Raw genomic sequence first — 26,740 nt, forward strand, 5'->3', positions numbered from 1 at the left:
TCTTTGGGTTTGACTCAAAGTCACATGTACTCCAGCTAGTAATGGAAGGATCTGTTAATTTTGTTTCTCTTTTTCTCATTTTTCCAAACTTAAATTCAGTTGTCCACACTTCTGCAAGAGTTTGCAAATTTTTTAACAAAAAAATCCTCATGACAATTCTTCAACATTTTAGTTAAAATTTCTCCTGATAAACACATTTATGCATTTATGAATGCAGTTTTGACTAATATACACATTTTTGCAAGCAATTTCTTGTAATACAATGTATTTGGGTATATTTTCACTAATATATTCATTTTATGCACATTTTCTCTAATATATGCATTTTTATAAACATTCTTTGGTGAACTGCATCACAAAATTCAGATAAGTGCAAATTTCAAAGGATGCCTGTTTCAGCTTTTATATTGTTTCAGAAAGTGCAAATTTGATAGATTCAGCTTTAAATGTGAACTGAATTGAATTTCCCCCCTTCCTAATTCCAGCTGCTTATTATCAGTTGGTTCATTTAAACACAGATCAAGAGGAATCGGGGTAGTAGTGGTAGTGAACTAGCAGTATTCACATTGCTTGTCATTGTTTTTAGTTTAAGCCAGTACAACTCTGAGGCAAAGGATCAGTTTTCATCTGCAGAGTGAAGATGATCAGGAACTGCAGAAGAAATGTTACTCTGGTTTTTGCCAAATTTGTACATTGTTTTAGACTGGCTTGACATTAAAATCAAGGTAGTACCGCTTGTTAAATTTTCATAGCAGTTTTATATTGTCATAAAACAGAGCTAGTCCAGGTTTTTAGACAGAACTATGTTGGCTTGCCTTCTCCCCTCAGGAGGACGGTTTCTAGCTTTGGTCTGTGAAACATGCAAATTGGATTATATTTTAGAGACTTGGCTTATCCTTCCTCTGGGATCCTTTCTTTTGTCTGAAAACTCCCCAGTAATCTGAGAAAGCAGACATCAGAAATTCATGCACTGTTAGCCAAACTGTATTTTTCCTAATGTCAAAATAGATCAGTTAAAGCAAATTCTGGCTGACCCCCTTTGCCAACAGCTTGCTCAAACAGTTACTTGCTCAAAGTGTTAATTTTCTTATTGGTGAAACATTCAGGAAAAAGGCTATATAATCCAGGAGTCAGGAACCTCAGGCCCAGGGCCAAATGTGTCCCTCCAGGCCACTCTGGCCTTCACAACTGTCTCAAAGCCACGTTACTTCTCCCAGGCCACACCCTTCACTTTGCTTAACTGGAATGTGTCATTGAACTCTGATAATGTCTCTTGCTTGTCTGGATGGAGGAAACAGAAGGATGTGATGGTATATTTAGAAATTAGCTCACTATTCAAAGGTAGAATTTGTATTTCTTGCTCCACCCACTTTTGCTTCTAGCTATGACCACACACCCCATCCTACTGGCTTATGACCCTTAGAAAGTTGCCCAGAAGTGGATGAAAAGGGTTCCCCATCCCTGACATAGTGTAATACTCAAATTACCAGTTCTTGATTGTTCACCGGGCAGAAGGGCCATAGTTGAATACTAAAACATATGCTTTGCATAGGAACCAAGGTCTCCTGTTCAATCCTTGGTAATTCCAGGTAGGGCTGGGAATGTTCCCTGTCTGAAACCCAGGAGAACCATTGTCAGTCAGCATTGTCAGTACTGAGCTAGAAGACCGATGGTCTGACTCAGTATAAGGTGTATACATAACAATAAACTGAAAAGGGATTATATTTGCACACTTCATCATGTGAGGCAGTATGAAAGAAAGGAAAAAATGCTTCATGATACTGGCTAAATATTCAGCATCTAATTCACCTATTAGCATATTTACGAGGTACAGAGGAGGGATGAATCTGCTTTTGTGCATAGCACACTCTTAGTTTCAAAGTATATAGGATTCAAAGTAACAGTATGATGTGTAGGGATAAGTGCATACATCAGAGATCAGGCATGCACTCCAGAGCTGCTGGAGTGTGACATTTTATAGATGCATGAATGCAGGATTTTAAAACAAGATCTTTTGTAAATTATGCAGACATTTTCTCTGGATTTCCATATTCCACTTATACCACCCTATTCAGGATAACTTGTAAAGCTAAAAAACATCTTCTGGTTTGTCTTTTTTTGTGGACTTGTTTTGTTTTTTGAAGGCCTGCTGGGCTGGCTGGTTGTATAGTGTGTGAAAGAACCGATATGTTGCAAGCTGAGAGATGGCTAGGGTAGCAGAGGGCTTGTCTTACAGTGAGCTGCAATAATTACTGACAGTTGTTAGTAAGAAAAGAGGCATAAGTTCCAGATTCTTGGTAGGAGGTTGTTGGTGAAAGCTTCAATGCTCCTAGCAAACAAAAGCAGAATGCACCTAAGTGTTGTCATACAATTTAATAGGAAATTATTTTCCTCTTGTGTCTTGACTTTTGCGTTCATTTCAAAGTTCACCTTCCTTCCTTCTCCTTGAAGATTGATTATCTTCATGCTTCAGATCCTTTAGTAATTATCCTTTTTTTGTATATTTAGTGCATTTACCGTTCTGTTTAGCTGGCAGCGTCTTTTGCTTTAATGTACAGTAGTGCTGAATTTTCTCATTTTTACTATAAACTATGCTAAGGACAGAGTTGGCTAGAGTAGATGCTTTTTGTCACTGAATGCATCAGACTAGTTATTACAGCAGTTTTTTTACCATAATTACACCTTCATTGACAGCAAATCATTTGCTGCATGATCATACTCCTGACATTCCCGATTCTCCTGGTACAAAAGTATTCCAGACATTTAGTATATGCTTTTTATATTATATTATCTTTATTATCAAAATGAGGTCTTTTGCAAATAAGACACTCTTCTCTTTTCCTCACTAGTAGATCCTTGATCTTTTATCTGATCTTTTTATCCAAGAATAATTTACCTAGATTTGGGGGGTGAGGGCATTTCCTTTTTCATATGCTGTCATAAAACAAATTGCATAAGTGGCCTGCTTAAGATAAATGATTCTAATATCATGCTTGACTGATTTAGGGACTACTAGTTCTCTTTTTCCAGTAATTTAAGCAGAAACCTTTGACAGTAATTTAGTTCATGATCATGAAACATTAAAATGAAAAATCTGTTAGCATTTTAAAGAAATAGGGATAATTTTATTTTTAAAATATCAAATTTTGAAACTTTTCTTTTATGTAGGGTAGAACAGGAAATTGCAACTTTTTCTACCTTGTCTTTTAGATGGGATCTCATTCAGCTGGTGGATTGGTAAAATCAATGAGACACAGACTTACTGGGGAGGTTCCAGGCCAGATGTTCAGAAATGTGCTTGTGGAATACAAGGAATCTGCATTGATTCCCAACATGACTGCAACTGTGATGCTGACAGAAATGAATGGTGAATTTTTTTCATTGTATTTTTGTTCACAAGAAGTTAAAATGTTGAATGTTAAAATATATCTCCATGTTCCCCACCCCCCTGGAAAGATGACATTAGAAATCTCTTGGTATACGAGTACGTTTATTAATCTTAAGGATCTGCAAATAACAATTCACCAAAGTAAAGGCACCCTAGCTAGAAGAGACAGCTAGGGAGAAGCCTACCTTTACTCCTTTGGGGCAATACCACCCTGGTTTTATGCACTGGATGAATCAGGTGTTGCTCTTTGCCTTTCATCACCTGTTCATCCACAGGGTGATCTCAGGGAGCAGTTGGCTGCTTGACCTCATCCCTGCAGTGCAGCATTTGATGGGCTAAAGATTCTGGGGCTCTAGAGCCATTCCCAACTGGCAATAAAAGGTATATTGAATAACCATCCCTTTACCGACCAAGTCTCTCAGGGTTCTTACCAGGGCATCCTAAATTACATCTCTTCCTGCCCATACCTCCTGACCTTGAAAGAATGGATAGTCAGTTAACCAAATCAGCTGCATACCAAATACCCATGTGCTTTAACAGTATTGAGTAGGGAGCACCTCATGGGCCAATCTCGGGTAAAAATTCCCACTCAGCCCACAAAGGGCAACTGGATAATCCTACAATGCTGCATAGTGATGGATGGGCAGATTGTTGATGAACAGAAAGTGAAGGGGATAGTGCCATCTTATAAAGACCTATGCCAGCCCCCGATTGGTCCACCAAATATCTGAATGCTAATGTGATCCCTGTCACATGTCCACATTCCTCTTTCAGAAGAGGGCAAACCTGCCTCCATCTAACCAATGAGGAATGGCGTTTTTGATAGCTGATAGCACCTACCTGAGGGTGATATAAATGTCTATTTTCACTGAAATACTGTTTTGAGATGTCTTCAGTATCACGGGGTAGAGTTTTCACAGCAGCTTCTCAAATATTAGGTTCCTAAATCCTTACTTAAATTGAAATAGGTATTTTTGACGTGTTAAAAGTTCACTTTCTGTTAGAGTTGGAACATTTTCCCTCTTGCAGTGTTCTCTGTGGCAAGGAAAAATCTTGGATAGTTATATCAGAATAGGTTTGGTAAGGCACACAAAGAAGCTTTGGAACTATAATAGTATCACTGTAGCAATAGCTCTCATATAGGTGGTATCAGACCATAAAGGTCACACAAGTGGATCACAATAACTGGAGTATGAAAGAGTTCTGTGAGATTCATATCTGCTTTGAACACCACATTTAGTTGGGAAAGAATGGAGGGCAGCCTAGTTATTTGTCCAGAAATCAGCTGCATTAACTACCATCAATGGAAGCATGAGATCCCTGCCTTTGGGACCCTGATATTCTTTGGTGCAGTCCTTTTGACAAGGCCACATTTTTGTGCTAACTTTCTCAAAATACTTCCCAAAATGTTTTATGTAAGGAAATCTGTCACTTCCACTTTGTGCCACTGCTTCTTGCAGACCCCATCGGTTATTGTTCCTAGTATCACTGTGAATCTTCTCCCACAGTCCTGTTCTGCTCTGCACCTCTGCTCTTCTAACTAGGAGGTCTGATCTGACTGAACCAGTCCAGGAGCCCTAAGGTGATTGACTAGAGGGCAGGGCTACCTTAGTACCCAGCAGAACATGTCAAGTGGCTGTTGTCCATGCATCATTCAACATTTACCCTTGTCATCTCCCACCATCGCTGCTACCGCAAGTCAGGCACAACAGGTGCTCTCAGTGGATAGTGGGGAACTGAGCTGCTCCTTATAATGAAGAACTTATAGGCAAGAGGGATGGGAAATTTTTAGGCTTAGAGAAAATGCTGAAATGCAAGGCATACAAAATGAATAGATAGTAAAAAGAGTAAAAAAAATGCAAAGTTTTGTCTTACAAGCTTCACAGAGACATCTGGAAAACATTAGATTCTCCCATTCTTATAACAACTGAAACAAACATGAACACTATATATTCTCAGCTGGAAAACATGTTTAAAGAATAGTTGTCCATTTCCTTGTGGCATTCAGTTTATGACAGTGGCCTTTTTGCCTCATTTCAATTATCTGTTCCAGACATGGTACAGGGGAAGGACCTTATCCTTGCTTTTCATGCTGAAGGTCCCAGGTTCAATTCCTGGCATCTCCAGGTAGGGCTGGGAAAGCCTCCTATATGAAACCCTGGAGAGCTGTTGCCCATCAGTGTTGACAATGCTGAGCTAGATAGAGAAATAGTCTGACTCAGTACAAGGCGGCTTCCTATCTGAGCTCCGACTTAAGCATGAAACTTGATTACTCATACCTCCTTTCAAGGAACTCAGCACACTCACACCTCTGCAATGATGTTTTAATGTCAATCTTATTTATAGTTCTTATCTTTCATAAAACTCTCCATAAATCTGGGAAGTGGGTAATTTCTTTCTTTTCCAAATGGAGCTCTGAGGCTAAGAAAAATTTGAACGTAAGACCCAACATTCCATCTAACTGGGCGAGAGTGACTCTGTTCTTGGTTAAAGACATGGGCCATTTTCTCAGCCCATCAGAATTACTTATGGACAAATACTCTAATTGATTTTAAGAGGCCAATTAGATACCTAATAGAGCTGAAAATACCATGCCTATATAAAGCTGAGTGCAATTATAAACATAGCTGTCATGGTTCCATTTTGGTACACAACTATATATATTCATAATGTTGGCAAGGAGCATTGACTCAAAACTATACTATATGTTGCCATTTTGGTAAACAGCTCCATGACTTTGCTGGGCTATCAACATTTGTTCAGAATGCAGCCATTTGCTATCTACCGCTATCACAAAGGCAGTAACACTCCTTTACATAACTGTTTAAAGCATTATCTGAAAGTTTGTTTGTTTACATGTTTTAGGACCAATGACACAGGGCTCCTGTCTTATAAAGAACACCTACCAGTAACAGAACTTGTCATCACAGATACAAACCGACCAAATTCTGAAGCAGCTTTCAAACTTGGACCTTTGCTTTGCCAGGGTGATAGTAAGTAATTCTGTTTTATAAACTATGTCAATTGACATCTGCTACCTGTGGATGTGAACTCAATGTGGGACTTAATTTGAGCTGGGTTTCTTGGGGCTTAACACTTGACCATCCCTTTTCACCAAAGCCTAAGGATTTTCTTCGCATTTCTAACATCAAAAGTGCTTTTTGCATTTCCCACATAAGTAGTGTGAATGTAAAACCTACCTACATTGGCTATAATGGGAAGATGAAGGCGCTGTAGGTGGGTGGTTCCAGTTTTTGGGACATTGGCCATTTGCATGTTCTGGATGGGGTTACTCTCCTTCTGAAAGAACATGTGTATTGTTTGCGGCACTCCAGTGATCTTTGTCACTTGAGGCTCAGGTAGCCTCAGTGGCTAGGAGTGCTTTTATTCATGCATTGGTAACCTTAAGACTTGATTAGTGCAATGCACTTTATATGGAGCTACCCTTGCACCTAGCCCGAAAGCTCCAGTTGGTGCAAAATGTTTGGGCTAGGCTGTGGATGGGGACAAACTACTGCCAGTAATTTCGGTGCTTAACAGCTTATACTGGCTGCCCACATGTTACCTGACCAGGTTCAAGGTTCTTATATTAATATGCAAGACCCCTAAAAAATTGGCCCCAGAATATCTTAAGGATGACTTGATCCCTTATATCCCAGCCTGATCAGTAAGATCCTTGAGGTAATCTCTGTTGGTGTTCCCTCATGGCTTAGATGCATGGCTCATGATAACTATGTTTTTATCGTAGTGGGTCCAACCCTGTAGAATTCCCTCCCAACTGAGATTAGACAGGGACCTCCTTGTTGAACTTCAAGTGCATGACTAAGACTTTATTGTTCCAGCAGGCCTTTTAAGGCAGTGGTTGGTTTTATGATGATTTTATTGATTTATTGTTTCAGTTTATATATGACTTGTTTTTATGTATAATGCTTAAAATGTGAATTATTAAGAAGTATATAAATGTCTTAAACAAATGAATATTCCTTGCATTTTATTTTTAGTCTGCTGCATGTGTATGCACACTAACATTAGCCTGCTGCATATTTGATGATAAAATGTAAATGATTGTGTCATGGCAGTTACCCTTTGGAGTTATAACTTGATAAAGAAATGAGGTGGGACCACAAGAAATGGAGATCTACTTATTACTATTAATAGTATAACAAGCATAGCATGATTGTTGCAAGGCAGATGTAGCCCTGTAACCAGCCTTTAATGTTAGGTGGGGCAGCCACATTTCTGGGTGGGGTGTTGGGGGGGGAGAGGCACATAGCTCCAGCCAATCCCCCCACCCAAAGGCCAAACCAGGGAAAGGGAAAGGCAGTGGCCTTCCCCATCACTCCTTCTCCATCCAGAGAGTGTGTTAACTTACATGAATGAAGTTTAATCTGTTGAATTGTTTCACCCTTTTTTGAGAGATTCCCAGGCATACCAGACTCAAAAGCTTGATTTTCCCAGCAGCTGCAGTCCCCTTTCACCTGTAGACTGTCCCTGTTTTCTGATCTTCATGAACTGAACTACTTTGGTGAAGACAGTGTGCTCTTGACTTTGATGCTGCATTAGGTATCTCAGTCTTAGATTCCACCTGAAAAACAAACTTTCTATACTACAAGTTTAGGGAAGGACAGAGAGAAAATAAAATACTATAGGGTGTGTTTTTTAAACTCCTCCTTGAGAGTCCCTGCTTCTAGTCTTGTTCCTAGCCTTTAGATTATCCTTCCTCTTGAACAAACAAGGGAAAACTTTTTAACTGGCTGCTATAGAAAGGACAAATTAAGCAGTTGAAAACTAGTTGTGGAAACCAATTGGGGTTTTTTTTAATTGGGTTTGGCTGGATTTATTTTTCCATCCAGAAACCCTGAAAAGGCTTCATGCTGAGATGCACATATTGGGGAAATCAGAAATTAGGCCTAAGTTACAGCTTAGGTGCCAAGCCAATCAGGTAGCTAACTGTGGTGTACACAGCAATATTTCTAGGCCTCTAAGGATGTTTGTCATTGAGTAATGAAGAAAAGCAATAATAACATAGCCACTATAATTGTAAGTATAGTGAGTGCTTTAAAAGAGTAAAGGGTAGCATTTTTTTCTTTATTTCACCCCTTAGCAATAAGCACCCATTCCTGCTCTACTCATTATAATAACTGCAGAATGAACAAACTCTTACTTCTTACTGCAGGCAAACAAACATGTTCCTTTATTGCTGGCTGGGTAGACATCACAAATGAAAATGTAAAATAGAACAAAAGAAAGTTCAAGAGGTGGAGTCTAACTCTAGATCATAATATAAAGTTCTAATATTTAACTCTTCAAGGGTCATGCTGTTTTTTCCAGGATCACGTAAGTAATTATAGGGTGGTTGTGATAATGAAAAATCCACCTTCAGTCAGGGAAAGTCTTGAGTGAGCAGACTTTTGGGGGCTCTTCCAGATGAAGCTTTTGTTGTGCACTCACCCTGCCTTATTCACTGAATTTTTCAGAGGGTCCTATTCTTAAAATGTTCTTGTCCTTAAAACAAGCTATCATTCTTTAAATGGAGGTTTTCATTTTCTGTCATGTCACAAATTAAAAATAATAATTCCCCCCCCCAAAAAAAAAATCTGGGGGGGCAAAGCACAGCTCTAGGGAGACATCACATCCCCGGCTACAGACCTGGGCAGATGGTTTGTACTGATGCAAATATGTGATGATGCCAGATTGGCCCCTAGCTTAGACGGCTATAAGAGAAAGATTAGAGACAAGCAATTTTTGGAGGAAAGATCTATTAGTGGTTATAAAAATATTACTTAGGTATGCCAGCTAAATGGAACCTCCATATTCAATGGCAGTACCTCTGAAAATGACATTCTATGGGAACAAAAGGCAACAGTGGACAACCTTTGATGAGTTAGGCACCAGGAATTGGTGAGAGGAGAAAATGTCCTTGTGACCAGATTGATTATAGCCTGGGGTCCTTTGCATGGACAGCACTGGGTGGGACACTAAGATGCAGAATCTGCATTGGAGTTTCTGCATTGAAGTACCAAAACTATCAGGGAATTTTAAGCTGAAAGCCTTACAGCTTATTTTGAGAGAAGCATTTTGCTTTGCCCTGACTAAACTTTGCCACATCTTTCCAAGTACAGAGTACTGCCATAAATGTCAGTCACATATCCTCACGAACAGAATAAAATCATGTTCCTGACTCACCACCACCATTTGCATTAAAAAAATGATAGCTTTTTAGCAATGTTTCTATGTAATGTGTCTCTCCCTATAAATGAAAGGAACAGGAGCAGCCATGATGCTCCTGAGAGTGTTTGCTTCAGACTAAATCCCAAGTTGATGAGATAATTGAAGGAACAAACTGACTGCTACTACACATCATCTCTCTGTCTCCAACAGAGGATTTGCAATTAGCTCTCCTGCTGACAGGACTCATAACTCTTCCTGTGTTGCATAGGCAACCAGAGGATGCCAGCTTTCTAAATTGTTGCTAACAGCCAACAAAAGCCAAAGAAAAGAAAATCAGTCAAAATGAATCAGTGAGACAAAGGCCGGAAAGATCATTTCATGAAAGTTTTTCTCCTTGAAAACCATGTATCAGGTTCTTGAATTTTGGGGTAGAATCACTGTTCCAGTGCAGCTTGGTCCTATTTTGGTCTAGTAGCAAACTTTCAGAAAATGTTTCTAAAAAGAATTCTATCTCCCACATCATTCATTTGTATTGCTAGTTCATAGGGACGTACTAGAATTCTACCCAATTCAGTTTGTCCTGATGCGCAACCTATACTCTGCACAAGAGGCTACTGTAAGGACAGAATATGGACAAACTGATTTGTTCCCATTGGAAAGGGTGTGAGACAGGGGTGTATTTTATCACCCTAATCTATACGCAGAACATATCATATGGAAAGCAGGATTGGACCAAGATGAAGGAGGTGTGAAAATTAGAGGGAGGAATATCAATAATTTAAGATATGCAGACGATACCATACTACTAGCAGAAACCAGTAATGATTTGAAACGAATGCTGATGAAAGTTAAAGAAGAAAGCACAAAAGCAGGACTACAGCTGAACATCGAAAAGACTAAAGCAATGACAACAGAAGATTTATGCAACTTTACAGTTGACAATGACATTGAACTTGTCAAGGATTATCAATACTTTGGCACAATCATTAACCAAAATGGAGACAATAGTCAAGAAATCAGAAGAAGGCTAGTACTGGGTAGGGCAGCCGTGAGAGAACTAGAAAAGGTCCTCAAATGCAAAGATATATCACTGAACACTAAAGTCAGGATCATTCAGCCCATGGTATTTCCGATCTCTATTTATGGATGTGAAAGTTGGACAGTGAAAAAAGAAGATAAGAGAAAAATCAACTCATTAGAAATGTGGTGTTGGAGGAGAGCTTTGTGCATACTATTGACTGCGAAAAAGACAAATAATTGGATGCTAGAACATATGAAACCAGAACTATCACTGAAAACTAAAATGATGAAACTGAGGTTATCATACTTTGGACACATAATGAGAAGACATGATTCACGAGAAAAGACGATAATGCTGGGAAAAACAGAAGGAAGTAGAAAAGGAGGAAGGCCAAACAAGAGATGGATTGATTCCATCAAGGAAGCCACAGACCTGAACTTACAAGGTCTGAACAGGGTGGTTCATGACAGATGCTCTTGGAGGTCGCTGATTCATAGGGTCGCCATAAGTCGTAGTCGACTTGGAGGCACATAACAACAACAAACAGGATTTTCCATTAATTTGTTTATACGCTATTAGGATCAGATTTTTATGTAGCAATTTTTTGCTGCTATTTTTGAAAATGATTTTTTAAAAAAAATACCTTTAAAATATTTGCATTACGAACAATAATTTTATTGATATTTCCTTTCATTTATCTATATTTCCTTTCAAAATATCTATATTTCCTTTAAAATCAATATTTTTTGGAAGGGGAAAAACAATCAGTAAAGGCAATGGCTAGCAGACAAAGAATGAACTTGAACTGATACCAACCTATTAGGTTGACAGAATGCTTTTGAACCAGCACCAACCAATGGATCTCATCCCTACTTGTTCATACATATTATTCTGCTGATTTCCTGCTGTTTGGGGTGTAACCACTAAATGTAACTGGACAGGTGAAGAGATTGTTGGCCCAGTTGTTTCAGTAATGTGGATATAGGGCTCGTTCACACGGGAGCTGAAATCCATTTTAAAGACTAAGCTTTTTCCATTGCGATGGGAGTTTAAAGATCACACTTCCTATCTTCTATTCACTGTTTTCCATCATACTGAAGGGAAAGAGTCAATCATGCAGCTTCCTTATGACCACAGCCTCTTAATGTCAAACTATCACTTCCTCTGGTTACCTTGGCAACTGAGCATGCTCAGTTTGTTCCAGAGTAAGTTTCATAAAAAAAAATAAAAGATCCTCAAGTTTGATTTTTTGTATTTTCAGAATCCAGCAAAAATACAAATATTTGTTTGAACAATGTTATGCCTTTTTGCACAAGTTAGGGGGTAAAGGGGGAAAAAAGCACCGTTTGCAGCAGGTTTGCAGAACGGGACCCAGGAGGAAATGACATAACAAAGGGAGGAGGATGGAGTGGGCGACGACTCACAAAAGCATCGGAGCTAAGCGTCTACAAGCCCCTAGAGATGTGAAGCACAGACAGTTTTTCCTTCCCTTTTCGGATTAAAATTGGATTGATTTGTTGCAGATTAAAAGCTAAAACCTGCGGGATGCCTTCTCTTTTCCTCCTACATCATGTGATCACTGCAAACTAAATGGGCATGCAAGTAGAACCCATCTCATATTAAATTACCATGTGAACTGGCCCATATTCCCTCTATCCCACCTCCCGCCAATCCCTAAACTTCTCATCCTTGTAATCAGTTTTGCACCCTTTTGTAAAGAAGTGGAAAAATAATTAAAAGCAAGGAGAGGACATTTTTAGGCAACACATTTAAGTAAAGAGCACTCCTCCTGACTTCAGTTCAACATTATTTAATACACTCTGTTCTCATCACTTTTGATCCTAATAGACCCTTCCTCCCGGTATCTGGAGTCTGCTTGGAGTCAACTATAATATGTGCAAAGACATTCTATCATTTCTCATACTCCTGACCACCATGCATATATTCTCGTTTTGCAACTGTAAACTAAATGTAAATGTAAATTTAATTTTTAGGTCGCCTATCTGGCCGAAGCCACTCTATCATATCAGGTTCCCTGTCTCCTTCTCTTTTCTGCTACCAATGTGTGCTCCTACTGCAGTTACTGTCCTGCTTTATCTCTTAGCTAATACATGGTCCACAAAATTAACTCTCCTTCACATAAGTCTCAAGCTTCAGTTATGTGCATGCTTGCTTGGAAATAAGATCCTTTGGTGGATGGGGAGGGAGCATAGCCAAAAGTTGGTGGAGTCTGCAGCATTTTAGGATTACATAGCTCTTCTTCCTCTCTCTCTCTGCCATCTCAGTCCTCTCTCTCTCTCTCCCTCTCTCTCTCTCTCTCTCTCTCTCTTTCAGTCAACCACTGAAGGACCAATGTTTTTCAGTAATTCTTGAATAGCTTCAAATAAATGTTGTTAAAATATGGAATGCATTTTAAAATGTTTTTTTTTACAATAATTTTTATTCAAATTTTCATAAAACATACAAAACAAAATCATAAAACATTCAAAGACAAAAAACAAAACAAAACAAAAATGATTAAACAAAAAAATAAAATAAAATGTTGACTTCCCATTTGTCACAGATCAAATCAGTTATAGGTCTAGAATATATAACAATCCTGTCTCTTAAATTATATTATAAAATCACTTTCCTCCAGTAGTTATCTTAATTAATCATCAAATCTCATAAACATTACTTTATTCTTTCCACAAAAAGTCAAAGAGAAGTTTCAATTCTTTAAGAAATATATCTATCAATTTTTCTCCAAATAAACATGTCGATTAATCCATCTCGTTAATAATAATAATAATCTTATTGTCATAACCATAGTCCAAATAAACATATCGATTAATCCATCTCATCAAAATCTGTTAGGTCCAATAATTTCAATAGCCATTATTCCATTATCCCTATTAATTCCATCTTCCATCTTCAATAGTCCTGTTAAGTCCAGTAATTTCAGTGTCCAATCTTCCATTATCAGTATTCCATAATAATCTTGCTGTCATAGCCATAGTCATATAATAAGAGTCTGATGGGAATTTCCTCTATCCCAAATATTTTCTTGTCATCAATTCTGAATAAGTTGCTGAAATATTGTTGTAAAGTCATATCTCTGTTCTTCTTTTTTACAAAATGCACTGGTTCATCTCTTGAGAGTTTTTCCATTGTCACATGGCTGCTGTTAATTCCATAGATTTTCTCTATATCAAGCTCCATCACGTCATTCCAGTCCAGAAGATTATCCAAGCCATTGATAACTTTATCTCTAATATCTTCATTAATTTCTTCAGAGATAACGTTAAATTCCAAACAGTAGATTTTATTTCTAATATCCATAAACTCCAGATCTTTTTCCAATTCCACATTTGTTCCAATCTCCAGGGCTTGTATCTTCCCTTTATTTTTTCTTTTCTCATCTCTGATCTCATTCTCCTCTCTCACAGGATCCCCTATTTCTTTAAGCTCCTGCGTCATTTTGTTCAGTTCAATTTTCAGCTCCTTACTGCCCTGTCGCAGGGTTTGTTTCGTTATCTCAATCTCATCCATTATTTTCTGAAACATAATTACTTCCAGATTCTCAGCCACTTTCTTGATTGCCATTTTTTAAAACCACAAAAACAAAGCAAAACAAAAATAAAGAAGAACCACTTCTTATTTCAGCAACAATTGGGTTAATATTCCAGGCTTGATGACATCACAGTATAAACAGAGCAGCCTGCCTTATCTCTCTATGTTCAAGAATACAAAACAAATTTAGTTCCCAGCATCAAAACAGTTAGTGGCGTCGTGAAGAAGCAGATTCGTCAAAATAAAATAGACCAAAAAGAGAATAGTCCCAAACAATATAATGTTCCTCGGAATAGAAATCCCTCTTCTGTGTATATCTTTAGAATGCACTTCCAGGACAGCTTTTTGCAATAGAAACAGAGATAAGCTGTTAATTTCGTGAATAACAGAGAAGAGTTATAACTCACCCAGAAGCTCTTTAAAGCTGATTAAATTGACAAATCTGTTTTTGCTGCAACAATTTAAACCAAGTAAAAAAAATAATAGAAAGAAGGGTGCTTGCCTGTTAGTCTGTTTTCTCTTTGAAGAAAAGATAAACGTATCGCATTAAACAGATAGAGCTTGTTCGGAAGTCCGTCCGGCATTGCTGGCTGGACCTTTTCTCATAAATTAATGAAATCCAGTCCTCCCAACAAAAACAGGCTTTTGAGGTTGATCTCTACGTTTCTCCCTGCCCGGGAGAAATTTCATCAGTCAAAAAAAAAAGTTCTGACTGATTTATATCTGAATAAGCTTCTTTTGAGGCGGGAGCCCGTCTCAAAAGCAGGCACAAGTGAAGTCACCCTTCCCGGAAGTCCGCATTTTAAAATGTTAAAATAAAACCAATGGCAGCTTAACAAGCAGGCTCCTGTGCACAAACATAAATATAGGGTAGCATACAGCTTAGTTTTATTTTAAGTTAGTAAGCTGTTTTCTAATATGCGCTTGCAGATTATGGGCAATGTAATAACATTTGTTTCTTGTCTTCCTTTTGGGGCTGCTGAACAATGCAAATAAAATCAAGTAGGGAGGAAAGGGGAAAGATACATTACCCTGAAGCCTTGTCAAACAAAGAAAAATGGATATTGCTGTGCCCATGATCCTGGTTTGACTGCCCACCAGAGATCCTTTTTTTTGCCTGCCACTACCATTCTCAAAGACCAAATTATATTACTCCACTAAAAAGGTTATATCCTCATATGACATGCATTCTTTCTTCTTTTTAACACACATAAATCGTTATCCTTATAACTGTTTGCCAGGACACTGTTCAGAGGATGTTGTAAATGAATGTTTACATCCATTCCTGACCCAAATCCTAAAGGCTCCATTAAATGGTTTGGAATGGAAAAAGGTATAATCTCTTGGGTCCAATAACCAGCCCGCCACATGCTTACATAATAAAAGACCTGTTTAAGGAAAACAGGACAGCTTAAATTGTTCTATAAATTATAATGTCCTAAAACTGGTTTGTGTGGTGCTTTTATTATTATTAAAAATAGAAATCTTAACTTTCATATTCAAAGTACTTTTTTGTCATCTTTATTTTAATTTCATTTTAATCCAGGGGTCTGATTTTGGAATTTTGAGAAAGTGTTCAGGGTGCCACCACAAAATGAAACCCCCCAGAGGTGTCCTGAGCCACAAAACACAAACCCACTCCTTTAAACCCAGAGTTCTCTGTTTCAAAAGAACACCCTTTCACAGAAGGCAAAACAATTCACAAAAAGTGCTCCCTCTCTCTGGGTAGAAACACACTCACTGTTCTGCCAGTCCTAGTGCTCCTCCACCTCTCTCTTCTGAAAACCCTGCCCCTTTTATCTGTAAAAGTTGGTGGGGAGCCACTTGAATGTGTGTCTATATGTTTTTAAAATTCAGCTTCAAAGAGATTTCACAACAGATCAGCAGTTCAACGCCTTCTCCCTCCAGTGGTGCTATCTGGCTACTAGTGTGTTTATCCTCTCTCTCTCTCTCTCTCTCTCTCTCTCTCTCTGTGCCAGCCAACTCAGCTCCCAAGAATCATCCTACAAACCCACATTCACTTTTCCAGGTTCATCACTCACACCCACATGCTCTCCATCTCCTCTCTCATGGAATGTCCTCCCCCCTCCCTGCTTTCCCTTATAGCTGGGCATTGCTGTTGTTGGGTTGGTTGGTTTGTTGCCACTACATCCTCTCCTCCTGGTTGCTATATCCCTCCCCACCCTGCCTCTCCTCTCATGACTGCTTTTTTCCCCTTCTCTTCCCCTCATGGCTGCTCCATTCCCCCTCCCTTGTCCCTGTCCCTTGCCCATCAGCATAGCTGTGTCCCCTCATGGGTGCTAGGTTTGGGTTTTGTTTGGTTTTCATTCCTCCTCTCCCCCCTTGTGGTTGCTCTATCTGCCTCCCTATCTCTCCCCTCGTGGCCAGGGGTATTTATTCCCTCCTCTTCGCTTCATGGATGCTCAGTTTTTATTGTTTTTGCCCCCCTCTCCACCTCACATCTGCATTTTATTTTATTTTAGTTTATTTTTTGCTTCCTCTTCTTCCTGACCTACCATCCCTTCTCCACACAGGCACAGGTGCAAAGCCACCTCTCCCATTGTCTCTTCCTTTCTATCACAGAAGACATCTATGTCTGAAAATAAAGTTTAGATCTCTGGATTACTGGATAACAGTATTATGTTATGTGCCAGGTTCAAGTTTTTGCTATGTTTTCTTTGGGTAGAAGATCTATCAATAACATTTTGCCAACTGATCTGCAACATAAGGACTGCAAATTGTCTGTGTTGTATAGTTCTATTGATACACTGCCACCATCATTTTTTTTTTATCCCCAGTGGAATTTTACATATTGGGAATTTATTATTAATTGACAGTATTTACAATAGCAGTCTTGCAAATAAGAAAAAAAACAAGTTTGTGTTGCGAGTCAAACACTGGAGTGTCATAATAGCTTTTTGCAGATAGAAGATTCAGTGAAAGACTCCTTTGTACTGAATTGGACAACATTCAAACTATTATTTTTCCTGACTTACATTTTCCATTGTGTCCATTTCTGTTTTCATTTTATTTCCAAATTGTAAAAAGAAAAGAAGAAGAGTTAATTAATGTTCTTTTCATTGGGACTTTGAAATCATGAAAGCAAATGTTTTGTTGCATATAAATGACAAATTACTGGGCTAGATGTGGGCATAGTGCTATTTTTGGTAAATTGGACTTCTTTTTTTTGTACTTTTTTGCTCATGTGAAACTGAAGTCTAGCCACCTCAGAGGGGGTCCCCTTCATGCATACATTTTTTTACATAGCGTATGCTGGACTTATCTGAAAGCCTTAAGTGGCCTTCTCCATCCATTTTATACATATCTCCTGGAGAACTGAAATCAACAGCATTTCACTCCATTTTTGTTTTAACTATGAGACCCAGGGAAGAAAGCCAAATCTTTTGAAACACTCAGTATAATTATCTTAAAGTGAGTTTTATGGTACTTTAGTCCAGTACTCAAAGTGGGGTGGGATGGGGCAAGAATACCTTCCCACTCACTTCCCCCATTGTTTTTTTGTTTTTTGGGTTTTTTTGCACACTGCTTTGGTACATACCTAGTTACTGTACACCCTATTATGGACAGGCCAGTTTATGATGCACCAGTAGGTGTGTGATCCCACTTTCCAGCCCACATCTATTTCCAGAACACAAATAAGGCTACAATTGCAACACTATACACTCTAACCAACAGAACAGAACGCACAGCACCACCATAGATGTTCTTACAGTAACCCTTGCAACTTTGCTACCATCCACAAATTACAACATTGCACACTAATGATGCCCCCCCAGATTATCAACATGGAAAGTCTTTATCAACCTGTAGTAGTGGCACAAGCACCATGATGTCACCTAACACAGCCCACACTTCTTCTCTTACAGAAGGCATAAACATGTTGGGAGGGGGACTCATAGTGCCTCGTCTGTCAGATGCCCCTCTCTCTGACCTTATGGATAGGAGACAGCAAGCAGCCTATGTCTATGTTACAAGCTCTCCAGCTATTCCTTCAGAAATAAGTTCAAACACTCTTGCAGTCGAAACATGGTCAGCAGGAGAACAATAGAAAAAAGGCAGCAGCTTGGCCAGGCAAAGTGCCATGGCTAGACAGGGAAGGAAGGACTGCCAAACCCTACATGGGCCAGAGGAAACCCGTACATACAACTCATAAGCCACAGGGTGTCTGGGAGAATGAGTCTTGCTTCAGAAATATGATTCCATAGAGATAACGCTCAACACTCCTCACGTCAGTTTTGTACTGATGTCTGTGTGAGGGGAAGAAATTTCTTATATGGATGCAGGGGAGGGGCACATCGACAAAGACAAATGGAAATTGCAACAGGAAGCATCATGGTGAGCTATCTTGTAGCTCAGTGGTGGAAAAGGAAAACAATGAAATACAGGAGATGTGGGTTTGAATGCCATCCCTGGGGATGGTGAGGTGACCACCATAGGGCAACATTTTTAGGCTTCCTTCCATTATAAGCTTGGGTAGAACTGGGAGAGGTTGCATGATAGAACCAAGAATTTATGCTTAGAAGAGCTATACACTCCCCACATAGCTGTGGTAATATTGCAGCCATTTTCAATATTACAGTGCCCAGGGTTTTAACTATGATTCATCTTCTTCTGAATAACTGTTCTCTGTGCAAAGCTATAGCTCAGTGGAACATCACAGATTCAGTCCCTGGGTATTCTTTCCAGGGGAAAGAATTGGGCTTACACACACACATATGTCCATCTTAGTCCAGTGTGATACCCAGTCATAATGAGTACTGCAAGGACCAATGGCTCATCCTGGCAACTGTTGGCCCCCAGATGCCTGCTGCCTAGCATATTCTACACATTCCAGCCATTTGTCCAGTTCAGAGCGAGAACCACCAGTCGGAGACGAGGGTGCAATCAATTATTGTTTTATTAAAGTAATGGATACATCAAAGGCTGTGCACCTCATAGAAACCCCTATGCTAACTCACTACAACCCCTAACTGCACTCTAGACATGCTCTGCAACTTGTGAGGAAAGTTGACTCAGCGCCCACTTCTGGGCACGGTAGCCTCAAATAGGAGAGGTCTTGGGGCGTAACCTCTCACTCCATCGCACACATGCCTCCTTCTGCCCTGTCCGCTTCTCCCGACGTCATGAGCGCGGTGAGGGGGGGGGCGAGCCTCCGAGGGCTCATTGGAAAGCACAGGTTTCTGATCGGCAGGCGGGAGAGCAGAGGGCGGGGAAGCGTCGGGCATTTATAAGATACTGTTTTGGTAAAGGAGGAGTGTCTGTTCTCTCAGGAGCATTCCCCAACAGTCCCGTGGGAGTGCTGGGGGACTGAGCACTGTCCCATTGAGGGGCAGGACCAGCCATGGGAACTGGCGGGGTGGGCAACTCGCTCTCTTCCCCAAGGTCCGGGTTAGACTCAACAACAGGTGGATCGTCCATGCTCCCTAACGGCTGAGGCTTCTGAAACTCATGCCTTCCCCCTCCTCCCTCGGTAAGAAGGCTGGGTCCGCCACCCCTGGGCTCAACACCATTGGGTCAAGGGTGTTGTTGCGTATCTTCAGACTCCAAAAACATGGGGTTTAGGAGTGGTTTCATCCTTCCCCACCCAGTAAATATAACTTTGGGATGAGATGACACTGTAAAAACTAATTACAGCAGCTCTGACCTACCTTCACTTACTTTGAAAACATGCAGTCACATTTTAAAAGAATCTATACTCTACCAATTTTTCCCATGTAATGATAACTTAGAATATTTTTGTAGTAACTATATACAATTTCTACTTGGATTCCAAGACTGGAAACATACTTTTTTTCCCACCAAGTGAACTTGATGATATAAGAAATATTATTTTTTATAGTTATGCACATTCACTACTTTTGTCCCAATATCACCCTGGGTTAAACAGGCTCTGCTGCTGTTCATAGTATTTTGAAAGTCTGTTTGAATATGAATGGTAGTGAGACAAAAGAAATGAATGTGATCAGCCTGGACAGTGAAGCTTCTGTCTTGCAGCTTTCAACTCTTCTGAAAACTATTGCCATCCTACAGCCTGAGACATCTCTCAGGTAGACAACTACTTATTGATGTACTATTGAAAGAGTTATCTCTAAAGCCTTCAGACAGCGAGATCATCCACATGCTTATCTGGGGATATTGGGGAAAGCAAATATTATCAATTACTCAATAGATATTGAGAGTTTGTCTTCAAGAAGCCTGGGAATACAACTAGCCTAGAGAGAAGCATATTTCTGTAAAAAGCACCTTGTGCAGGGCTGGCTCCAGGCACGGGGGCCCTTGGGCATCAGCTTGCCCTGGCCCCCCGGTAGGTGGGTGCGTGTGCACGTGCGCGCCCTCCCCGCTCCCCCCTCACAACCCCCCTACCTGTAGTCTTTACCATTGCCCTTAATGAATTCCCTAAGGGGAATGAAGCCTCCACCGCCATCTTTGTTGATGGCACACGTGCATGCTACACGTGCACATCTCTGCCATCAACTAAGATGGCGGCAGTGGCTTCAGTACCTTAGGGAAGCTGCGGCCGCCATCTTCATTAAGGGCAATGCTAAAAAGCCAGCTGACAGGTAAGTGGGGGTGTGGGGGGGCACGGATCATGGAAGGGGAGCAGAGGGCCCCTCAGGGGCTCCTGTAGCTCCGGGGCCCTTGGGCCAGTGCCCAAGCTGGCCGCCCTTTAGAACCGGCCCTGACCTTGTGCACCACATTGTATTCTTAGCTGCAATTTATAATGTACAGGATTGCAGGTAAAGTATCTCCACTAGCATGAGTTCTCTACAGGTGTCAAATGCACAATGCAAGACAGTTTTGCTGTAGGTGAGAAGAGGTTAGAAATGCTTTTCTTTTCAGCTAATAATTATGCTTGGAACAAAAAGTATTTTGGTATCCATGTTTCCAATAGAATGCCTGGCATTCATAACTGTTTGAGCAATGGGGAAGACCCCAACAGCATCTTACTTTGTTAATGCTTTTCATTTATGATACACAGTAAACTATCATGTCAGATTTGCCATGCTAATGTTTTAGTTTACTATTCACTAATAGGCAAAAAAAACCCTTGAGGTTTAAGAATGTACCTATAATCAACAGATATTTCTATCAAAATTTAAAAAGCAGGGAAATTGATCAGCTATAGTGAATGCACCAGGGGAGCAGGAGACCTGAACTCCTCTCTGAGATATTGTAGTGCCCTACAAATTTGACAACATGCAAACACCATTTGGGTTGGTCTTTCCCAGTCCAATTCACTTCCTGTGTAGCTTGGAAGAATTTGGTAACATGTGCCTCTGAGCTCATGGGGAGTGGTGGCAACACCTGCCATCTCCAGACGTGAAGAATTATATTTTTGTATGTTTGTTGGTGTTCTTCTTACTTTGCTTCTTTCCTGTGTTACTACTGTTTCTACAGAGAATCTAATCTAGAAAATTATATTTCTCTCATCATTCATCCTAGAAATCCGTGTCAAATTTATTTTTATTAATTTCAAAGCCTTTTTATAGGTCAATGTCATATTATGATGAAGACAGCCTTTGTATTTCAGACTGAAGGTTATGTTCTATTTCTATTTTGAGTGCATGAACAGTTGAATCTGAAACTGCAGTTCCATGAAAAATTTGACAGATTACAATATATTGCTACTTAATGAACCTAGCTGTTGGAAAAAAACAAACTTGGCCTGCTCAAGATACATGTGCTCAGCGTGGTATGCTTAAACCACTTCACTTAAGGAAAGGTGGACATGGCCAATTAGAAACATAAGATCGGCACAGCACATGTTTTGTTTCTCATATTTGGACTGATTACAGCTGTTTCCACCACTCACCATTTGCTCAGGGACACATGTTATCAAGTTATTTCAAGCTACACAGAAAGTAGACTGGACTGTGAATGACTTACCCAAACTGTGATTGCATTTTTACAAATTTGTAGGGCAGTACAATATCTCAGAGAGGCCAGGTCTCCTGCTCCCCTGGTGCAATACTATAGCCTCCCAATTTCCCTGTTTTTTAAAAGTTTGGTAGGAATATCTGTTGGCTATAGGTACATAGTTAAACTGTGATGGTTTTCTTGCTTATTAGTGAACTTCTCTGCTTTTTAATCTAGGAGGTAAGAAATGGGATCCTGTGCAAGTTTGCATGCTTATTGAATTCAATAGGATTTACTACCCTGCAATCATGCTTAGGTTAAACCATCCATGGGAAAGGGGGGAGGAGAAAGGGCAGAGGGCAGGGGGTAGGGGAGAAGGCAGGAGGGGAGGAGGAGGGCAGGTTTGATCATTTGCATGTTTATTGAGTTGAGTGGGATTTATTCCTGTGCAATCATGCTTAGGATAGGTGAAACTGACCATGCGGGAGGAAGTGGTGGAGTGGGCAGAGGAGGAGGGAGGAGGAAGAGGGGGAGTGGAGGAAAAAGGGAGGTGGAAGGGAGAGGAGGGGTAAGGAGAGGGAAATCGGAGGAGAAAGGCAGGTCTGACCAGTTGTATGCATATTGAGTTCAATGCAATTTACTCCCGTGCAATCATGCTTGGGATAAGTAAAACTAACTATGAGGGAGGAGAAGTAGGCAGGGGGGAGGGGGAGGGGAGAGGGGAGGGGAAGGGGAGCGGGAAAGAGTTGGAGGGGTGGGAGGGGCAAAGGAAGGGCAGGGAAGGGGCAAGAGGGAAGGGATAAGAGGAAGAAGGAGGAAAGGGCAAGTTTGATCATTTGCATGCTTTTTGAGTTAAGTGGGATTTAACTCCTGTACAATCATGCTTAGGATAGGTGAAGCTGACCTGAGGGAGGGGCAGGAGGGAGGGAAGAGAAGGGTAGGAAGGGTAGGGGTAGGGATGAAGGTGGAGGGGAGTAGATTGTGTGGGTGGGCACTGGGCAGAGGGGATGCCCCTTTCCTTTCCAAAAGGAAAGCATTGTGAACTCAATCATTGTTTTTCAGTGTTTTGCCAACCTTTTTATTCTACAGCAGGTACATGTAGTCTCTCACTCAAAGTAAAACCAAAGCTGGCACTAGCCATATTCACACCAGACCTTTATTCCACTTTAAATATTCATGGCATCCCCCAAATAATCCTGGGAAGTGTAGTTTGTGAAGGGCCCTGTGAGTTGCTAGGAGAGGCCATCTTCCCCTCACAGAGCTACAATCTCCAGAAGAGAGGCTGAACCACTCTGGCCACTGGAGCTCTGTCAGGGGAATAGGAGTGTCCTAACAGCTCTCATCACCCTTCACAAACTACACTTCCCAGAATTATTTATGTCATGAACCCATACCATAAACCTGACACGCGGTTCAGTCCCAGGACTCAGTTCCCAAACCCAGGGCAATTGATCCTGGCAATGCACAGCCAAGATCTTCCCTTACCAGGGCTGAGCAAGCCAACAACAACCCTGCAAGGTAGGTAGACTGCCACCACCCCTTAAACTGGTCAACCACTCTGGGTGATGGGGAAACCCAAAGTGACAGAAATAGACCTGTCAAGGATTCCAAAAGACAAGAGCCAAAAGAGCACTCCTCCTGGAGCCTTAGGCAAATAGCCAAATATATGGTAGTCCTTGCTTAAGTAGCCACGGTATCAGATTCAGAGCCACCTTTCCCCTGAAATGAACATACACTAGTAAATAAGAAGTAGCTTTATTAAATATAAGTGCACAAAAATAGCAGCAAAATGGTTCCTTAAAACCCACACCCAGAAGGGGCCAGGTAAAATACAGAGAGTTCAGTCCCAAACAAACAAAAATAACTAACCTATTCTATACTTACAAGAGGTATCAGTTGTATAGTTCCATAGATCCACATCTCCTCAGAGATGCATAGCCTGGATAGCAGATGGAACCCACACAGGTAACTACCTATATGGAACCCAGGGGATCAAAGGCTAAAGCCGTAATCCTATACTTATGGAGGAACCCTTAGCAACAGTCAAGAATTAATTAGCCAATCAGGGGGCTTTCAGATGAGTTAACAGTTCTGGAGTTTTCACGCCTAAAGGTCACATACTCCCCAAGCCTTCCCAAAAATTCCATGAAGTGTGTAAGAACAAATGTTACCAGCCTTAATTATCATATTGTGCAATGGGCAAGATGAAGGCTTGTGTTTTGGGTACGAGAAGAATTTTTTTTGTTGTTTAATTTTTAATGCTGAGGTCTTGCACAAGAGTGAAAGTATCCTGACTAAGGCCTGCACAAAAGTGACAGAGGCCTTGTTCAAGACTTCTGTATTAATTAATTTAAAGACTTTACGTAGATCTTGAAAACACTGCTGCTCATAATCAAATTGTTGAAACTTTGAAGTGTCTTCAGCATGTGCCAATTGGTGGAAATAGGCATGCTTGTAGATTGTGCTTGGGTGAGCAACAAATGGAAGCCACCCAGTGAAATGTCACCACACATTTGACAACCCCCATCCCAGCTCAGAAAAAAAGTGTTAACAAGCTTCTGCACCAGCAGTGTTTGCAGATGTATAAAGGATATTTTTACTTATCAGGTTTCCCATAGGTCCTGATTAAATGTAAAAGAAAAGAAGAGAAAAGAATGGACTGGTATTTCAATGTGAATGTGAATGCCGCAAAGAAAATCTGCATTCATGAGCAACACCTATTCCACAATAAACTCCCATTTGAAAGCACCCTAAATTATCATTCAGAACTAGAATTTTGGCCTGAATGAATGTGGTTGTTGGCAAAATCTTATGTGAATGTTAGGACTGGGGAGTGAGGACAGGTAGGCAATCAGGGTTTCCAGATGCATAAATACACATCAGTATTTTTACATTTATTTAAAAAAATTAATATGCCACTTAATTATTTTCATTTCTACAGGGTATAAGTAAAAACAAGCCATGCATAAAATAAACAATACATAAAATAATCAAAAAAACCAAATGTTCATATTTCCCATAGCAATAGCAATGGATAAAGCCTGATAGGTATAGAGGGATTTTTAAACGTTTACAAAAATGTACACCTAAATATAGTTTGGAAAGTATAAATGTGCTGTTGTACAGAATCAAGTTCATTTCAACTTGTATTAAATTTTATGTTTCATTATTATGTTACATTTGCTCCATTTGCCCTCTTGTTAAACATACCACAGTGTTCTTAACCATAACTGGAAATTATCAGCTTATTTTGAAATAAAATGTGCAGCATAGTGTAAAAAATATCATCCTTGGGCCTGAATTCTATTACAAATGTACTAGTCAATATTAATGTTTGATAAAATGCCCACTAACTAGGAAATAGTCTAGTTACAAAGCAATGGGCTATTTCATGTAACATTGCTAAGCACTTCCAGAGCTATCAATAGTGCAGCCTATGGCCTGATCCTGGTTGTTAGGATGAGGGAGGGTGCAGACGTATCTGCAGTTGTATCAATATAAAGGCACAAAACATGGCATTGTGCCTATACTGCAGGGTTACTCACATTAAGTTGTGCCCTTTATTGGAGTGAACTGGAAAAATCTGTGCATACACACACATACATGCACATGCTTGCATAACACACAAACATCTTTTTTTATTTCTGTGTTGCAATATTTATATCCATCTTGGCAGTCCTTAAAAGACCCCTCCCAAGTTTAAAAACAGCAAAAGTCAATAAAAACAGAGCAAAATAATAACAAAATAGCACAAAGGAGGAGCCATTCAAGTCTGCAAACATGGTAAAAAGCAAAAAGCCAAATGTCATCAAAGAGGAGAGAGTGAAGTGAGGAAGCAACCAAGAAGGCCCAATACTGCAAACTAGTCACCAGCTGACTAGTTGAGAGCAGGGACTTTGTGAATTATCTAAGCAGGTGAGCAGGCGCATAAGGATAAAGGACTTTTAAGCATCCTGGTCCAGTGCTATTGATCCTGATGTATGCCCTGCAGTATTCATGGAGCTTTGGGTTGAGATTGCAAAAAGAGAGAGCAATGAATGCCTTCATTTTTGCATCTTTTTAAATGAAACACATTTGCACAATGTTTTCTGACTTCTTTTCTCTGTCATTAGGGGAGTTTTGGAACGCAGCCTCCTTCAACACTGAGGCCTCATATCTTCATTTTCCAACTTTTCATGAAGAACTTAGTGCCGATGTGTCCTTTTTCTTTAAGACTACAGCTTCCTCCGGTGTGTTTTTAGAGAATCTGGGAATTAAAGACTTCATAAGGATAGAACTTCACTGTAAGTCCAATTTAAGATGATTTTGTATGTTTGGTTTAAGTGTTTAGATAGATTCATTCTATATAACTTTACAAAGATGTGATTCTTAAAGCTGCATAGAAATTTGCTCCCCATGTGGCAGCATTGGGGCAGAAGGAGACCTTCCTACATCAGCCCTCCCAAGGAGAACAAAAATGCTGTGTGTCTGTCTGTCTGCTACTATGATTCTGCCCCCCTCCATCTGCTGAGTGAGTGTATGTGTGGCATGACTATGTGGACATGTGTGAGATTTTGTGCCTACTTGAGGGGGGGGCAACTCTTAATTTTGGCCCTTGGGCCAAAAAAGTTAACCATCTCTGCAGTAAGGCTTGGAACCCAAACATAAAGCCAAATTAATTTCACTCCCTAGGCTCTGAAGCAAGCTGTTGCTTGTGTGTGTATACACTTATACAGTTATAGTACATGATG

General features: G+C 40.2%; 1 protein-coding gene across 1 annotated transcript in view; it reads left to right on the forward strand.

Moving 5' to 3' along the window:
• Positions 1–26,740, forward strand: part of CNTNAP4 (contactin associated protein family member 4) — a 466,116-nt gene that overhangs the window by 377,274 nt on the left and 62,102 nt on the right. Inside the window, exons 14-16 of the mRNA XM_061626204.1 lie at positions 3,211–3,367; positions 6,254–6,381; positions 26,123–26,293. Coding sequence (XP_061482188.1) covers positions 3,211–3,367; positions 6,254–6,381; positions 26,123–26,293 — 456 coding nt within the window. The remainder of the gene's footprint in view (positions 1–3,210; positions 3,368–6,253; positions 6,382–26,122; positions 26,294–26,740) is intronic.

This window comes from Rhineura floridana, chromosome 1 (assembly GCF_030035675.1).
Source record: "Rhineura floridana isolate rRhiFlo1 chromosome 1, rRhiFlo1.hap2, whole genome shotgun sequence".
Taxonomy (NCBI): Eukaryota; Metazoa; Chordata; class Lepidosauria; order Squamata; family Rhineuridae; genus Rhineura; species Rhineura floridana.